This window comes from Phyllostomus discolor, chromosome 5, assembly GCF_004126475.2.
Source record: "Phyllostomus discolor isolate MPI-MPIP mPhyDis1 chromosome 5, mPhyDis1.pri.v3, whole genome shotgun sequence".
Taxonomy (NCBI): Eukaryota; Metazoa; Chordata; class Mammalia; order Chiroptera; family Phyllostomidae; genus Phyllostomus; species Phyllostomus discolor.
In genome coordinates this window covers 37,897,479-37,915,717 of record NC_040907.2, presented here as the reverse complement: position 1 = coordinate 37,915,717, position 18,239 = coordinate 37,897,479, and the positions used below count along the sequence as shown (strand labels likewise).

At 53.0% G+C, this 18,239-nt stretch overlaps 1 protein-coding gene across 2 annotated transcripts in view; it reads left to right on the top strand.

Moving 5' to 3' along the window:
- Positions 1-18,239, top strand: part of GLIS1 (GLIS family zinc finger 1) — a 208,813-nt gene that overhangs the window by 116,509 nt on the left and 74,065 nt on the right. For both annotated transcript variants that reach the window (XM_036026122.1, XM_028513096.2), the window contains exons 3-4: positions 9,706-9,883; positions 15,314-16,193. In XM_036026122.1, coding sequence (XP_035882015.1) covers positions 9,706-9,883; positions 15,314-16,193 — 1,058 coding nt within the window. The remainder of the gene's footprint in view (positions 1-9,705; positions 9,884-15,313; positions 16,194-18,239) is intronic.

Below are 18,239 nucleotides of genomic sequence, written 5' to 3'. Positions count from 1 at the left end.
TCCAGAGAGGGAGCTGGGGAAGGGTCAGAGGCGTGGGAGGCTGCAGGCAGGGGCGGGGAGGGCAGAGGCTCTCTCAGACCCTCCCTGAAGAGAAGGAGCCCTGGGTCCTGAGACGCACTGGGTAGAGCCTCCCTCCCGTCAGCTGCCTTATCTTGTGTGAATGTGTCTGTCTCCTTCAGGACAGTGGTGACCCCTGGGTACCCTTCCTCTTAATAGGTTACTGAAGAGAAGATTAATGAATAGGAAAATAGGTTAGTAGACAATGTCTAGACTGAAGCATAAAAGTTTTAAAAGGATGGGAAATTAAGAAAAGAGTGTAAGAGATATATAGGACATGGTGAAAGAGTCTAACATACACCATTGCTCAAGAGAGACAGAGGAAAGATAATGGGCAGACGTAATGTCTGGAATGATAACGGCCAGCAATTTCCCCAAACTGACAGAAGACATCAAGCCACTTATTGAAGAAACCGCGTGGACCTCAGGCAGAATAAATACAAAGAAAATCACGACTAGGCACAGCATAGTCATAGTCAGTCTACAGCAAACTAAATGCAACAAGAAAATTTTGGAAACAGCCAGGAGTGAGGGGAGTGATACAGTGTCTTTGAAAGACTTTCAGATAACTTTCTAATAATGATGATGAAATCCAGAAGACAGTGGAAGAAATCTGTCATAGACTGAAAGAATATAACTGCCAACCTGGACTTCTATACCCAGTGGATGTATCCTTCAGAAGTGCAGGTGAAAGAATAACAGAGTCAAACAAAAGCCGAGAGAATTCCTGGCCAGCAGACTCATAGTTTTTAAAAATTCTCCGTGAGCCCTGGCTGGCGTAGCTCAGTGGATTGAGCTTGGGCAGCAAACCAAAGTGTCGCAGGTTCGATTCCCAGTCAGGGCACATGCCTGGGTTGCAGGCTACAGCCCCCAGCAACTGCACATTGATGTTTCTCTCTCTCTTTCTTTCTCCCTCCATTCCTTCTCTAAAAAATAAATAAATAAAATCTTAAAAAAATAAAAATTCTCCATGAAGAAGGAAGATGACTCTATATGGAAGCAGGAGGAAGGGAAATATTTAAATAAATATTGACTCTACAAAACATTGATAATATGTGGTGAGGTTTAAAAATATGTTAGGAATTAAAATATGCAATAATAATCTTGGGGGAAGGTGGAGAGAGCAAGCGAGAGAGTGAGAGAGAGAAGAGTTAAAGATCCTGAAATTCTTGAACTTTTCAGGAAGTAGCAAGTCCACTATTCTATATTAAACTGTAATATTAAGTGAGGGACAGATGCATAACTACTTACAATAAAAAGAATGTGTATTTAGCAAGCTAATAGAGAGATAAAATAGAATAATAAGAAATGCTCAATTAATCTGAAAGAAGGCAGAAAAGGAGAGAAAAAGCATACAGAATAGGTGGGACAAATAAAAAGCAGATAGTAAGATGTGGATTTCAACCCAAATATAAGTTACTTTAAAGGTAAAAGATATAACTGGGGAAAAGAAGGGGAAGGGTTGTCAAGGAATGTGTATGAAAGACACATGGACAAAGCCAAAGGGGGTAGGATTGAGGGTGGGAGGTGGCGGGGCTAGGAGGGGAAGTGGTGTGGGAAAATGAAGACAACTATACTTGAACAACTATAAAAATTTTTAAAAATAAATGAAGATAAATGGTATAAATGGACTAAATACTCATTAAAAACAAAGATTGTCAGAGCAGATAGAAATTATTTTATGGAAGAATATTGATAAGGATGCTTTATATTACATTAATAAGGATGTGAGTGGCAGAAAGTACATCTGAGACAAGCTTAATACACTATAGGAATTTTACTATTCACACAGGGGTTCTTGGTGCCACCAGTGCTTCGGCTTAGCTTGTCTGCTGCCCTGGTCGAGATGCTCTGTTTCATTGACATTGCCCTGCAACCAACCAACTTCTACTAGCTACCAGGGCGACATGCTTGCTCATTCACAAATAGAGGAGAAAAGGCTGTTCTTACCTTTGTCCTCACACAGATGTTCCAGGCCTCTATCGAACTAAACTTACTTGTGTTGCATGTGTGTCTTGGAGCCAGTCACCGTGGCACTGTGGCTGGGGAGACAAGGTCACACTGCTCAGTTCAGGCCTCCAAAGCCCACTGGAGTGGGATTTATAAGAACAGCCATAAGAGCCAACATTTACACAGTGCTTCTTTACTGTGTGCCAGATGTACTGTTCAAGGTACTTCATACATGGTACCTGAACTCATTTCAATAAACTGTGCTACAGAGAAGCCAAGTCACGTGACTTAGACAAGGTCACAGCTAAAAACCAGAATTCAGACCTCATTGGTTGGACCCCAGAATCTGCACTCTTACCTGCTGTGAGATACTGTGAGATGCTGGGAGATCTTCACCTCAGGTCCCACAGGTAGATGTGGAAATATGGGGCCCTGTCGTGGGGAAGGAAGGGAATGAATACCAGCTGTCATGGACTGGATGTTCGTGGTTTGTGCCCCACCCTGCCCACCAAATTCATCTGTCGAAGCCTTAACCTTCAGTGTGGCTTTTTTTGGAGATTAAGACCCAAAAGGAAATAACTGAGATTAAATGAGGTGAAGGGTGGGGCCCTGATCCTCCAATAGAATCAGTGTCCTTGTAAAGAGAAACTTGGGAGCACACCGCACCCTCACACTTGCTCTCTGTCTGCATGCTTGAGGAAAGGCTGTGTGAGGGACATGGTGAGCAGGCAGCCACCTACAAGCCAGAAAGAGAGTTCTCAGCAGAAATCAATCAGCGGGAACCTTCATTTTAGACTTCTAGCCTCCAGAAATTCGAGAAAGTAAGTATGTTGTTCAAGCCACCTCGTCTATGGCATTTTGTGATGACAGCCCAGGCTGACCAATACACCAGGAAAGTAATCAGCTGCATTGACTCTGAATCCCTTGAGGATGTGGAAAAATGTCTGGGCCAGCATTGCCCTCCTGTCCGAGAGAGCTGGGCGTGCACCATTTACCAGCCGCATGACCTTGGACAAGTCACTCTTCCCCTGGAAAATGGCATTAGCAATACCGGCATGGAAAGAGCCTGGTACTGGGCCTGGCACGTGGCAGGCACTCTGTGAACTTTGGTATTCATGATACGTTACATTAAAAAAAAAAGAAAAAGCAGAATACAAGAAAACAAGTATATCTTCCTGTGGGGGTTATTTTTGGTCAACAATATATGGAAATGCATATGGAAATACCACAAAGGTTCATGTGTCGCCATGGATGCTGTGGCTGTCTCTGGTTGTTGGTCTTATAGGTGTCATTTATTCTCTAATAGTTAGTTGTCTAGGTATATTTTCTAATTTTTTCATCCAGCAAATTATTTGTGCTAATTTGGTGGCAATACGAGAGACCGAGAAAAACTCTGCCGATGTATGTGTTTATACACAGAGATGCCGGCACTTACGTGTGAAACCAGCCCTGGGCTGCTCACTCCCTGACCCTGGACTGGGACTGAGCAGAAGGCTGGCTCACTCAGGTTTCTTTGTGATGCCTTCCTGAGGTGCGCCTGCTCAGGTTTTACTGGCCTGAGTCCCTGTAAATGTAGCTTAGCTGTAAAGGGGAATTTATGGAGTTTTTGTGATATGGGATAAGAGACGACAGGCAGCCATAATGAACCTGGCCTGAGGCCTTGGGTATCAGACTCTGTAGCTCCAAAGGCCCTGCCGAGCTTCCAGCCCACCCCCCTCCAGTGACCTCGCACCCCTGGACTGTGGTCACCAGGACTTTGGGCCTAGAGGGGAGGGGAGAGGAGGTGATAAGGCAGTGCGGTGAGGCAGAAGGAGCTTGGAGTATGGATGCAGCCTGGGCTCAGCCTCTACTGTATGTCCTTCGAGAGCTGCTCACTCTCCCTGGGCCTGAGAAGGGGGGCCCTGTGTCTCCTGCTCTCTGGGATCTCCAGTGCCGCCCTACCCTGCCCGGCACTCCCAGAACAGCTGAGGAGGCTCAGAGGGCCAAGGCCCTGCTCTGCTCTGACTGAGCCTGCAGAGCCTGGGCTCAGGCTCAAGACCCCACGAGGCTGAGGCCGCTTCTCTGGCCCCTGGCGCTCACTGCCTGGGAAAGCAGGTCTTCGTTCCCGGAGACACAGATCAGCCAGGGGGTCCGTGACCCTGTTTCCCCAGCCTGTCAGGATGGCAAAAGGAGGGGTCTTTACTGAGGTGCTGACTCTGCCAGGCACCGTACCTCTGCATTTAATCCTCACAGCCACCCCCTGGAGCTGGGTTTCTTATTCTCATTTTAGAGATGAAGAAACTAAGGCTCAGAAGGGTGGCCCTCATTTAGGATCAAATAGCCAGAAAGTTAATGGTGGAGCCAGGGCATCAACCTAGGTAAATGTGTCACAAAAGCTTGGCCTGTTTTCCTAAGTGGCAGCATCTGGCACATAGTAGGCATGAAAGTGAACTTTGGACAGTCTTCCAGCTGTCCACCTTCCCAGGGTCCCCAGGCACTTCATCTGGGTCTAACCACGTGCTAGGAGTGAGGGGAGTATCCCCGGTGGGGCCCAGGTGCCCAGAGAATCTGCTTGCTGTATGACTAGGACAAATCTCTTCCCTATCTGGGCTCCCGTTTTTTGTATGTGAAGTAAATTGGACAAAATCATGTCTCCTCATGCTCTGACACTCAGCGGCTCTGGGGGACCAAGACCCTTGTCCTGAAGGACTGACTTCACAGACTCGTGGGGGAGGCAGGAATTTAATTGCACTTGAAAGCATCCATGTGCCAGCACAGAGTGTTACAGCGCTGACTTCGCGGTGATGTCGTGGAGATTTAGAGCTCAAGCGTGTGGAGTATTTGGCGTCTGCTGGGTGTGTGGAAAGAAGGTATTGACACGGCAGCTGTTCACCCAGACTGCTGTGAGCCGAGGTTGGGGAACTCAGGGAGGGCAGGAGAGACTAGGGAACATTCCAAAATGGGATGCACTTCTGTTGAGCTCTGCAGGCTCAGAGGGTTTGGAAGGTGTCAGGCCACCCTGACTGGATGGGCAAGGACGTGTGCAGCACATCAGCAAAGCATCATGGGAGGTAATGCCCAGGTGGAGGGGTGAGCTCAGGCTGTGGGGGGTCCCCAAGACAGGCTCGGGCACTTCTGTTTATTGAATGTCCACTAGGGGCCAGCCCTGCATTCAGTATTTGACAGTGGTTTTCACACCATCAACTCCACCCCATAAAATTCTCCCCATTTTACAGATGCAAAAAAATCTAACTGCAAAGCCTTGTCTCTAACTGCTGCCCTAACTCAGGGGTTGGCAAATTACAGTCCAAGAGCTAGTGCACTGTTTTTCTAAATAAAGTTTTATTGGAACACAGCCCCATTCACTTGTTTACCTATTACTTATATTACTTATTTCTATGGTCCAAGTTGAATAGTCCTGACAGTGGACTGTATGGCCCACAAAGCCTATAATATTTACTGTCTTGCCCTTTACAGGACAAGTTTGCTGACAGAATGGCTGAGTCAGGAGATTCAGTGTGAGTCTGAGCCCTACGTTTGCTGAGTGAGGTGGGCAAATTGTTTGCCTTTCTGCCCCTCACTTTCCCCGCCCAAGTCTGCCTAGCCCTAGTCCTGGGAGTTGTGATGAAGCTCAGAGGTGAAGGCTGCACAGTGTGTTGTAGATGGTAAAGTGCAGTGTCCTGTCACCGGTCTGGCACTTGGCAGGCACTACAACTCTGCTCTGCTTGTCCGTGAATGAGGAGTGGTCATGTAGGATGCCCTAGACCCGGCTGCTGGCTGCTCCTGGGACTGCAGGGAGGCAGCCTCTGGGCCTGAGATGCTGAATGCATCATTGTCCCCCTCGTGCAGACTTGGCAGGTTTCGGCCTGCATTAAAATTCCTGTGGGGAGTCACCTTATATGTGGTACCGCTTTATAGCCAAGTCATTACGGTAATTTGCAAAGCTCTGTGGTGTATAACTGGAGACATTTGCTTCAGATTTGCTGGCTGTGACCTCATTCAGACTGCCAGGTCCTGCATTTGGTGACCCCTGAGCCTCGGGGGCTTGTCCTTTTGAATCTGGCCTCAAGGTCATCTAGACAGGACCTTCCTAGGGATAGAATGCTTCTTGTACTGGGCCCTGCATTCTGGCCCCATCCCAAGCTCAGGGATAAATGGAAAAGATAGTGATTATTATCATCACTGTTACTTTTCAAGGGCTTACTGTAAGCTAGGTACTATGCAAAATGCATTGTGTTCATAATCTGTTAAATCACCAGAGCCTTGTGAAGTAGATGTTTGCACCATTTTACAGAAAAGAAAACTGAAACTTGAAGAGGAAACTAAACCAAACTCTTACCTAGCCCAGAGGTGGCAGTCCACGCTCTGTTATGGATTTGCTATGTGACTGAGAGGCCCTTTCCCTCTCTGAGCCTCAGCTTTGTCACCTATTAATGAAATAGATGGTTAGTCCATCCCAGCCCTGATGTGCTAGGTTTTCTCACCAACTTGTGAAAATGAACACAGGACCCCCTCACCCTCCAGTCCTTCCCCAAAGCTTTACCTACATGGGGAAAGCCAGGTCCAGGGGCGGGTCCCCTGTGGCACAGTGGGAGACACGGCTGCTCCCCACCCGCCTCAGGCCAGCAGGGCTGCTGTGCCCTCTCACTCCCTGCCTCTCCTGAGAAAGACCCCATCCTTGCTCCCTGAGATGGAGAGTGAGCAGGGGTGGGCCCTGTGCCGCACCTGGTGATGGAGAGGCAACACGCCAGCGAGCAGGGAGCAGCGGGAGATCCCTGGCGGACTTGGGCTTGGGGTGGGCCATGGTGACAGTACTCACTCTTCCCAGTGGTGGCAGCATCTCTGGGAAATATATTAGTCTTTGGTTTAATTTTCAGCTTTTGAGAAAGCTGGTGGCCCAGGACAGGGTCTGGCATAGGCCTTGCGATGCCTGAGTTTGGGCCCTGGCTGTGCCGGCAGTGGGTATGTGATTTTGGGCAGCTGCTTGCCACCTGTGGTGCGTGTGTCCCCACAAGGTGGGGAGGCCCGCTCTCTCATCCAGGGTCTGGGAGGGTTACACAGACAATGACTGGATGGGCTTGGGCCCTGAGCAGTGCCAGACTGTGACCCAAGGGGCTCCTTCCTTACTCCCTCCCAGGTCTGGCTTGCCTATTTATTACAGGAAAACCTCTTAAAGTGTCCAGCAGAGAAGAAGCCCTCAGGCCTGAATGGTCAGAGTAGTGCTGTCTCTTCCCACATCTCCATTTGCCCCCTGCCTGCCTGTGTGACTTTGGGCGAGCCCCTCCCTGAGCCCTTGTGTTCTCGTCTGTAGATGGGGTGACCCTACCACCTGGCAGAGTTTGGGAGCCATTGTCACAGTGGTACTCTGGCTTCCCCAAAGGCTCCCCAGCATGATCTTCATTGGAGTCACTGGTGGGGATGCTTGTTCAGGGGCCCACAGTGGTTCATCAGTTGGCTGAGAGGCAGCAGGACTGAACTTGGGCTTTGAAGTCTGAGAGATCTGTGTGGGGCCACGAGTCGAACCTCGACCCCGGGGCCCAGTCAAAGGCCCCTAATCTCTCCAGACTTCAGCTTTCCTGGTCTGGAAAATGGCTGTAACGAGAGCGTGTCACGGGGCGGACTCCGGAAAGTACTGAATGTGCTTGGCGCCTGGGAAGTGCTGGGTGGGCTTCCCGGCACCTTTCCCAGGGCCCACCGTCCGCTGCTGCACACGTCCCCCTCAGTGAAGGGGGGTAAGTGACTCCAGGGTCCTCCATGGGCCTGGCGGGTCCTTAAAGGAAGCCCAGAACTACCTCCCCAGCCCAAAGACTCTGGGAGAAAAACCCTGCTGGACAGCCCTGTGTGATGATTAAGCTCTCTCTGCTCCAAATGCTATTGATGGTCATAAAATTATCCACAGTTTTCTGAGGCCCAGTCCCACAGTTTGCCTCCTTGGGACGATAAAATCGCATACAGAAACGAGGAAAGGGCAAAGACTGCCAAGCAGAGACAGGGTTAAATGAGCAGCAGCCTGGTCTCATTAGCTCAGGCCATTCTCGTTTGTTACCAGGGATTTCTTTTTAATTAAAAAACAACCAAGTTATTAAAAAATAAGCTTGTGAAGGGCTGGCCGAGCAGCAGCCAAAGCCAGAGGGGGCGAGTGTTCCTCGCAGCAGGACACAGGCCCAGGCGCTGCCTGGGAAGGTGACACAGAGGGCAGCTTCTGAGCAAATGTTCATCGGAGCCCTCTCAAGCGGGCTTGCCTGTGTCTGGGAACCTCGAAACTTGTCTGAGCCCCTCACCTGCTCTGGGACCTTGAGAGAGTTACACTCTCATCTGCAAACTGTAAAGTGCTCGACAGGTGCCTGCCTGGTGCCTGTCTAGAGCCGTGGGCACGTGGCAAGGTAGCTCAGAGCGTCTGGCCTTGGGGGTGGGCTAGAATTAGGGTGAGGTTGGATTTTGGCTAAGAGACTACTCTTTATTGCATAGTGACTACAATGTGGGGTTTGGGTCTGGCAGACCTGAGCCAGAGACCCAGCCCAGACTCTTCCTAGCTGTGTCATCTTGGGCACCTGATTTAAATCCCAGGCTCCTATTTTCTCTTCTGTACCCTGGGCATGATACTACGCATACCTCCCGCAGAGGCCGGTGGGGAGGCTTCGCTGCGGCAGGGGAGCTGCGCCCGGGGCTGCACACACTGCCTAGGAAATGGCGCTCTGTCGTCTCCTTGTCCTCACATTAGGGCTGTTTTGGTGTCAGTTCTTCTCTCGGTACTTGGGCCTGTTAATAATGTTTTATTACCTCTCTAGAGTACTTTATGCTTTTCATAGTGCTATATGACAATAAGGACAATTTCTACTCCTGGCACACCTACTAGGTGCCAGCGTTGTGCTAGGGGCTCTGCACCTCAGTGCTCAAACCCTCACAGCACCTTGGGAGAACTGGCGTGGCTCTCTCCATCGAACACCAGGGAGCTGAGGTTCAGCCTCGGGGAGGGCCAGCCCTGGGGAGGGACTTGTTCAAGTCACAGGCTTGGCTGGGGGAAGTAGAGGCTCACACTGAGATCCATAGGGCCCCCAAGCCCATGTATGTCCTTTCCTCCTTGCATGAGCTGGCCAAGTGACTTGGCAGAAAGCCCAAGGAAGAAGTAGTTTCCAGGTTAACCCTCCTCACACTATAGATGAGAAAACTGAGGCCCGGGGAGCAGAAGTAATTCAACAACTATGTCTAGCATTTTTATTACATGTAATGTAGCTTTTCAAGGGCTCTCAATCTGCTGGAAAACAACAAAGATGGAACAAGAACAGGTTCTTGTTCTTTGGTGGGAACAGCAACAGGCACTGTTCAGTAAGCACCTGCTCCTTGGCATGTAGTGTCTCTCGGCCTGCTGGGCAGCCGAGGTCTAGACCACCAGCTCTCCCACGTGGTCGTACATGTCGTCAAATGAGCAATAGGTGATCGGTACAAGGATCATAGATTCTGAGCTTCCAGAGACAGGAGCTTGGCTGTCTAGTCCCCAAGTGTTTGCTGCACCTAGGGTAATGCCTGGTGCTATTATTGGTCCTGCAGGTGATTGTGGGAATTCAGCGAGGCATCTCGGTGCCTCCACTGTAGCAGGGGTTCAGTGAGTATTGGCTCAAGGGTGCTGTTTCATGCTGTGCCTGATGACTGCCCTCTGCCTGCTCCCCCTGCGGGCTGTCCCTACTTACTTTGTCTCCTCTTCTGTCCTTCTCTACCTAGTGAATGGGAGCTACGGCCACTGCACGCCAGGCTCGGAGAAGAGCCTGCTGGACCTGGACCTTGCTGAGGGCCTTGGCCCCACCTGCCGTCAGGGCCTGTTCCTCCCAGCAGGAACCCCACCACCCCGAGGCCACCCCCCAGCCTGTGACCGGCTGCTCCATTTCCCCCACCCCAGCAGGTATGTGCTCCGTTCCCACCATCAGCTGCCCTCTGTGGATACTTCCTGGAAACCAAGGACCAAGGGCCTCCAGACCTCGCCTGGTCTGCCTGGCTTGTGGGATACACAGGGAAACTGAGGCGCAGAATTGCCAGGGACCAGCCAGATCCCAGTAGCGCAATGCAGGCTGCCCGGTGTGGACCCTGCACCTCCTGCATTACAGGGCCTCAGGAGAGACGGAGGTGGTGTTATTGAAGTGTCGTTTCCACATTGCAGTAGCAGCAGCAGCTGAGATGGCTTTCCACAGAGGAGGATTTGGAGTGCACTGGGGGAAGGAAAACTCAGTTTAGGGTTCACACTGTCACACCCTGGGCTACTCAGAGAGCAGAGAGGGGCCATCTCCTGGGGCCATCTCCTGGCCCAAGAAGCCATCATCCCATGGAACCTGTCACGTAACCATCACATTCAGCACTTACGCATTTCCAGCGATGTCCACCTCTGCAAAATGTTTTGTTAGATTGCATGCTGGGCTCATATCTGCCTTCTTGGCTTCTTACTCATGCCTCTGGTCTGCTGACAGGCGTAGGTCAACCACAGACAGGCCTCTGCACCCTCCCCCTTGGCCCCGAGGGCCCTCACCCCAGTGCTTGGAGCTGCTGACCTGAGACCTGTTCACAGATGAGGGATGAGAACAGCTGGCCCCGTTGCCACAATTGATCCCTTCACCCACCATTGATCAAGCACCTCCCGTGGGCCAGGAGGTGCTGGGCCAGGCACTGTGGGGTGCTCGGGGTGCCTTGGTGAAGGAGACAGAGACCTGCCTGATGGAGCTTGCTTTCCAGTGCAAGCTCTACAGTGGGAAGTATTATCAAATAGCTTTTCCTTCATGTGGAACCATTTTTCTCTGGGAACTGAGGTTCCCTATGGCCTTCTTTGGTGTTCATGAGACCTCTGATTTAAAAGAGTGTGTTAAGTCCGTTTGGCTGCCATGACAAACCACCACAGATCGGGTGGCTTCAGCAATAGACATGTTTTTCTTCCCAGTTCTCGGAGCTGGGAGTCCAAGATCAAGATGTTGGAAGGTTTGGTTTCTCCGGAGGCCTCTCTCGGCTTGCAGGTGGCTGGCTGCCTTTACACTGTGTCCTCTTCTCTGGGTGCACACCCTGGGTGTCTCTTCCTCTTATAAGGACAACAGTCCTTAGGATGAGGGCCCCACCCTCTGACCTTATTTAACCTTAATCACCTCCCTAAAGGCTCTGTCTCCAAATATGGTCACATTGAGGGTTCAGGCTTCAGCATACGAATTTTAGGAGAACCTCGATTCAGTACATGACAGGACCAAACTTCTTTTAGTTTCCAAGCTGTGCATCGTTTGGCAACGGTCAAGTGTATGTATCTGCCTGATTATTCACCATGGCTCCCAGCAGTATCCATTTTCTCCAGGGAAATTCTTTCTGCCTCAGGGCGGAAGCTATGCAAACCTAGGGAAAGCTAGGGAGTGTTTTGTTTTGTTTTGATAGAGACCTTCAGAAATATCACTTGTCACTTTGAAGGTCATTTTGACAGGTTAGGACACAGGAGAGTCTGCACCCAGAACCCTATACAGGCATCAATCTAAGTTGCTGCCACCTCTGCCACCGGAGTGTTTGAATTTGACCTGGCACCTTTAGACGCCCTCGTTTTCCTAAAGAAGAAGAGGGCCCAGCCCTTCTCCCACCCCAGGCGGATGCCGTTCCTTCCCCCTCCCCCTGGATTGCCTTGTGCTCGGGGACCCTCCTCTCCGTTTCTGCTGTCCCCTCCTGATCTGTGGCACCTCGACCCACCGCCTGGGTTCCTGTGGCAGCCACGTCAGCCACCTCCTTATCTCCAGACCAGCTCGCTAATGCCAACAGAATAGCCCCCACTTTCTGAGTGAGCACTGCCTGTGCACACTCCCTCACTCAGTCCGCACAGGCCCAGGAAGCCCAGGCCCTACTGCTAAATAAGCAACCATCCTGGAGTGCTTCCTATTTGCCACACCCCGGGCCAAGCACTTTATATGTGTTAACTCATTCAACCCACAACTGCCATAGGGCGGGGAAACTGGGGCCAGAGGGACTATAAAACTAGCTGGAGGTCACCCAGCAAGTGGTGAGGAGTTTTAAGAAACTTTAGCAATGTCCTGATGTTGTCATTTCTGTGCTTAAAATGACTGCCCATCCCCACCCTGGTCAGTAGAATGTATTGTTAATCACAGCTCGAGTCCTAGCTTCACAACTGGCTCTCTGGGCAAGAAGCTGACCCTCTCCCGGCCTCACTTCCTTTCCTGTAAGATGAGGATGCAGACAGTGTGCGGGCCTCCAGTGGTGCTGGGAGGTGCCTGTGACTGGGCCCCTGCCTGCCACCGCCAGCCTCCTGGCCTCCCTTTGAATCTGCCACATAGTTTTCTATCATCACATCTTGGCCTCTGGAATCCTGTGTTCTCTTCCATTTGCCACCGCTCCGCCTGTCCCTCAGCAGAGTTCAAGCATTCCCTCAGGGGGCGCTCCTCGGTTTCCCATTAGAAGGGGAGATTCTTAAGGGCAGGGACCTGCCTGGGCTCCGCACTGTCTGAAGTCCCCAGCATCCCCCAGCACAGTGTGCAAAGCCTGTGGAGAGAGCGCGTTGACCCCCAGCCCAGGCTGCAGCCCTTGAACCGTCTGTTGACCTCATGAGGTCTGACATCACCCTCTTCTCCCCTTGAGCCTCTGCTGGGGAAACACTGATTTTCTCAATTCTGCCAGCTCCCTTCCACGGTCCAGCATGATAGAGCACATCGAGTCCTTGGGACTCAGAACATTGAGGCTGCTGGGAAACATAATGGTTATTAAATTAGATCATTTTACAGATGAGGAAGCAGGGGCCCCGGGCAGTAGAGTGTTGTGGGAAAATCCCAGGCTCTTATTTAAACAGATCCAGGTTCAAATTCCTACTCTATCACTGACTGCCTTTGACAGCTTGGGCAAGTTGCTTCAGTTTTGCTAAGTGTAAAACAGATGGTGGTCTCTCCCTTGAAGAATCTGGTCATGCACTCAGCAGATACCATGCATTGTTCTGCTGTGCTCAGACTGCATGAGACAGCCCTCGGGAAAGCACCTGGCGCGTGGGGCTGCTCTGCAGTTGTTTGCTCTGTCTAGGGACTCACGCTCACAGTTTGTAGAGGTGGGATGGGAGTTGCCTGGGCTGCACAGAGCTCAGTGGCAGGGCAGAGCCCAAGCTGCTGCCTGGTTGCACAGGGACAGCGAGGGCAAGCGGAGGACTCCTCAGTTGGCATTTGGAGCTGTGGGACACCAGGACCAGAGCTACCCATTTCTCACGTTGATATCATTTGAGATTTTGCAGTTGATTATTCGATTATTTGGGTGCCTCAGTCACAGAAAGCTAATAAGTCGGCACTGCTTTTTAAAGGGATTGCTTGAAACAAAGACTTGCCTGGCTGCTCATCCCTGCCTGTGCCCACCTCTGCCCGGCCCAAGGTTGCAACCATGCAAGGAGCAGCTAGCAGTGCTTTTATTTATTTTGCTAAGCTCCACAGTCACAACCTGGATATCAGTTCTTTAAACTACTTGGAGCTTTCTGCTGGCCATGGTGGACCCAGTATCCCTAGCCCTGAAGAGGGGGTTAGGGTTTGCTGTCTACCTCGGAGTGCAAGCTCTTCTTGGTTCCACTGACCATTCTCAGGCCAGCAGAGTTCCCAGGTGGGAAGAGAGGTCTCTGGTGAGCTAGCCTGAGAATTGTTCAAGAGCCCGTTGAAAAATAAACAGGAGAGCCCCTCCCCCAAGCCTTTACTCAGGGAGTGCTTCGGGTCATTCTATGCAGGAGAAAGGCACACAGAGGGGAGAAGGGGAGCCTGGGCTCTGGTCCCAGCCCTGTCACTGCTTGCTGCTTGTGCCTGTGGGTGAGACCTGTGCCCTCTTGGCCCTTTTCCTGACCCTGTAGTGATGGGGATGGAGGCGACGCTCTCTGAGCGTTCTGGGGTCTGGGCTCTGACTTTCCTTCTCCTTTGCCCCTCCCCTTCCCCTCCACCTGTGACTGAAGCTGGGGATGCCACAGCTGCAGAGCCAGAGAAGGGTGGGCTGGAGCTACAGGAAGTGACACTGGGAACAGAGGGGCAGACAATGACCCCACAGCTCCATGGGCCTGGCTGCAGGAAGCCCCAGGACAGCAGCGGTAATAGTGGCAGTAATGATGGCACCATTTGCTCTGCCATTCTTTCTAGGTGGCTGTCACGGCATCTGTCCTCTCACTTGATCCCGGCAGCCATCCTCTGAAGTCGAGAGGGTTGGTCCTCATTTCATGGACAAAGTAACCAGGGCTCAGAGAGGGCAAGGTCTGAGGACAGGCGGGGTGTCCCCATCAGAGTTCAGGCACATAAGCAGGCTTCCTGTTCTGTCTCACCAGCCAGTGGGGGCTTCTCTGACCCGAGACCCAGCGTGGGCTTGCCAGTCTCTCCCCTCCTCAGAGTCCTCTGGACCAACAGACCCTGGTGTCTCTACCTGCATGTACTTCCCCAAATTGGGGAGGTGCCCCCTCCAGAAATGCATGTCCCATGTGCGTGATGAAGTCACCACCTCAGCCAGCCCAGCCCTGCCCATCACACCATCCTCACCCACAGAAGTGGAGCCGTTCTGCTGCTGGGGTGAGGAGCAAGGCCCGGGCCACCTTGTTCAGGCATGCTCAGCTGGGGTGGCTGAGCCTGGCCTTGAACCCAAAGCCCCTGTTCTGCCTGGCCCGCCTGCCCATGGCTTCTCCTTAAAGTTCCGTTTTGTGCAGTCACCGTGTCCCAGAAATTCTGGGACATCTGGAAGCTTTTCCTCTGTCACCCCTAGGGTGTGCCCTCACCAGGGGTGTTTCAGAAACCCCGCCCACGGACATTCACAGCATATAAGACAGATTGCTTGGGGCAAAACACCACATAATTGGCATTCTTAGAAATTATGAAAGATTACAAAAATGAACAGATTTAAGGGACATGTAAGCAGAATTTTAAAAAACTGAACCTAGGTATCCTACAAAAGGTCAGCTTCAGCCTTCTCCCTCCAAAACTCACTGAAGATCAGAGGGAGGGGGTCAGGGCAGACCCCAGGGAGGCCTCCGAGGCAGGGCGGGAGGCATCGGGGCTGGGGTGGGCTGGGCTTGGTAACAGGATGAAATGGTGCCTTTTCTGTCATTCTCCTCTTCAGACCTGCCCCCCTCCAGCCCACTCCTCTTCCTCACTCCCCCTTTCCCTACACATTCTTCCCTGTCGACCTGACGACAATACCTGCCCTCTTCCTTTTCCCTCCCCCCCAAACCCCTCTTCCATCCCCCATCCTCCCCGTCCTGCTCTGGGTTCCCCAGCCCTCAGCCTTCAGGCTCCTCACCACCCCTGCCCGGGCCTCCCCGCTGTGGAGCGCCCACCCTCTCATGGCCTCGCTGGCCACTGTCTTCCAGGTCACCCAGACCCCAAGCCACGTATATGAATGGCAGCCTGCCGGCCACACAGCACATCAAGCAGGAGTCCCTGCCTGTCTATCGGGCCATGATGGAAGCTCGGGCACCCCTGTCTACCCACTGCCGGGCCCCACCGGCCACCGGCCCGCGCACAGACCTGGACCTCCCGGGCCGAGGCCTTGCCAACCCAGCACCTTCCTGCTACCTTCTAGGCAGCGAACCCAGCTCCGGCCTGGGCCCCCAACCTGAGGCCCACCTGCCCGAGGGCAGCCTGAAGCACTGCTGCCTCCTGGGCCTGCCCCCCACCTCCTCAGCCTCCTCCTCACCCCGAGCCTCCTCTGACATCACCACCATCATCCGCTCCTCCCAGACTGCTCTGGTCACCTGCATAAATGGACTCCGGAGCCCCCCTCTGCCAGGAGACCTGGGGGTTCCCCCCAAGCGGGCCCAGCCTGGCCCCGCAACCACTGAGAGTCACGAGGGCAGTTTGCAACTTGAATCCTGCCGGAAGGCGGGCTTCCTGAAGCAGGAGCCTGCGGACGAGTTCTCAGAGCTCTTCGGGCCTCACCAGCCCGGGCTGCCACCCCCCTACCCTTTGCCTCCGTTGCCATCAGGCCCTGGCCTTGGAGGCCTGGGGCTGGGCCTGTCAGGGAGAGGGGCTGGGCGGCAGGCGTGTCGCTGGGTGGACTGCTGTGCAGCCTACGAGCAGCAGGAGGAGCTGGTGCGGCACATCGAGAAGAGCCACATAGACCAGCGCAAGGGTGAGGACTTCACCTGCTTCTGGGCGGGCTGCGTGCGCCGCTACAAGCCCTTCAACGCTCGCTACAAGCTGCTCATCCACATGAGGGTGCACTCGGGCGAGAAGCCCAACAAGTGCATGGTGAGTTCCCACGGCCACTAGGCCACGTGCAGGCCGACCCTGGCAGAGCAGCACCCACGTCACTGGCTGAGAGGCATACCCGGCCTCCTTGCCTGGGGGCTGGCTGAGATCCCCTGTGGTTGAGGAGGGAAGGAAGAATGCTATGGATGTGGTCACTGGTCATCATGGGCAGTGCCCCTGTCACTGGGAACGTTGGCAGAGGGCCCCTCATACTTGCCATGTGCCCCATCTCTCACCCCAAGGCATACTATGGCCCAACGAGTTGTGGGGGACAGGTTGTCCTGCTGGGTCTCCACCTTCCCAGGGAGGCTCCCTGGGCCCCCTGGAGAAGCCCACAGGCTTGGCTGGCTTCCTGTGAGGGGCACTGGGTCCCCACAGGCATCCAGCCTGAGAGTTGTGGGTCCCCAGGGCAGGCTTTGGGGCATGACTAAGGGTTAAAATAAGGCCCTCGATAGCACCCACAGTGTTCTAGGCACCTGAGCCTCTGGCCATTCTGACATTTCTGTGTTTGCACTCACTGTGGCAGAAATCCAAATCAGAGGAACGTAGGCTTAGCCCCTGATACCCTCATCTGAGCCACCGTGCCCACCACCAAAGCCCAGCCAGCCCACCAGGAGAGGCGCTTGCCTTCAGCAGAAGGGCTCGTGGCACCACTAATGCCCACCCATTGGGACATTGATGAGGCAGAGGAAGAAAGCAGTGTCTGGTCTACAAGCGAGTATCATAGCCAAGGTTGAGTTCCTTCACACTGGTATGCTGTTACTGTCACTGGGTCCCACCTCATGGAGCGTTCAGCCTGGGAAGGGGCACCGCGGGAACAGGGGCACGCATCTGTTCCTGCTCTAAGCCCAGGGCAGCATTTGTAGGGGCCAGGGAAGGGGCAGGAAGCTTTGGCAACTGGCAGCATAAACTCTACCCTGCTGGGACCAGGTATTTGCCCTTGGGTCCCCATCTGTTTGTGCTGCTGTGAGCTGGGCGTCCACTGGCCCAGCCTATTCAGCTTCAAGGAGGCTGGGTCTCGAGCACGAGAGGGAGTTCACTTTACAGACAAGTGAGGGGCAGTGAACAGTGTGTGGCTGCTGTGCTGGTGTTGTGGGGAGAGGCTGGAGGGAGCAGACTGAGAATTTGCGTTTATCACATGCCTTTGGCCCAAGAGTGAGAGCTGGTGCCCAAGCCACTCTCTGGGGGTGCCCCAGTCACTTGGGGTGTCGTGACACATGACTTGCTGAAAGGCATGTCCCTGCTTGGAAGGAGATGACCAATAGACATCTCAGGCCAGGGCTGCTGGAGGACACAGGGGCTCTGTCTCCCTCAGGGACCCTGGAGCCGCCAGCCGCCAAGCTGCAGTTCTTCATGTCTTCTTCCCTATGGGTGATCTCACTGGTGTCTGAGGAGGCCTGCGTGGTGGCTACATAGCCTGATCCCTGGCGTGGTGTGGTCGGTGCCCTTTTCATACCAGGGCTTCCCGTGTGGGATCACAGTATCCAGGAGCTTCCGTGTTGCACATTAGGCCTTTGGAGATGACTGGGGCTCTCACTGCCCATCTTCCAGTTTGGTGAATAGAGGACCAGCAAGTGGGTCCGAGAAACCCAGATTACTCGGTGTAGCCTCAGCACCTCTCCCTAGAGTTCTTTCTCCTGTTACTATCTCGTTAGGTTCAGCAGGCTCCACGGAACACACTGGCTTACACCTGGCTCACGCCTGACTCTGGGTACTGAGACCCAGACCTGCCACGGTCCTTGCCCTGGGGGCACTGGGTCAGGGATGGGTGGGAAATGTGGGTGGAGATCCGTGATGAGTTCTGGGATGGAGTTTTCATAGGCTCAAGGAGAGGAGACCCAGAAGGGCTTCAAGGAGGAGGTGATGTTAAAGCTGTGTCTATATTCACCCCTTTAATCTTCACAAGCATCCTGTAAAACTAACAGTTTTTATAGGCAAAGAAACAAAGGTTCAATGGGTTCCAGCTGGCCTTCCCGTTGCTACTATAAGAACACTTCGTCTTACCTCTTTGGGGCTTTGGGGTTATGGTGATAATACTGGCAAGCA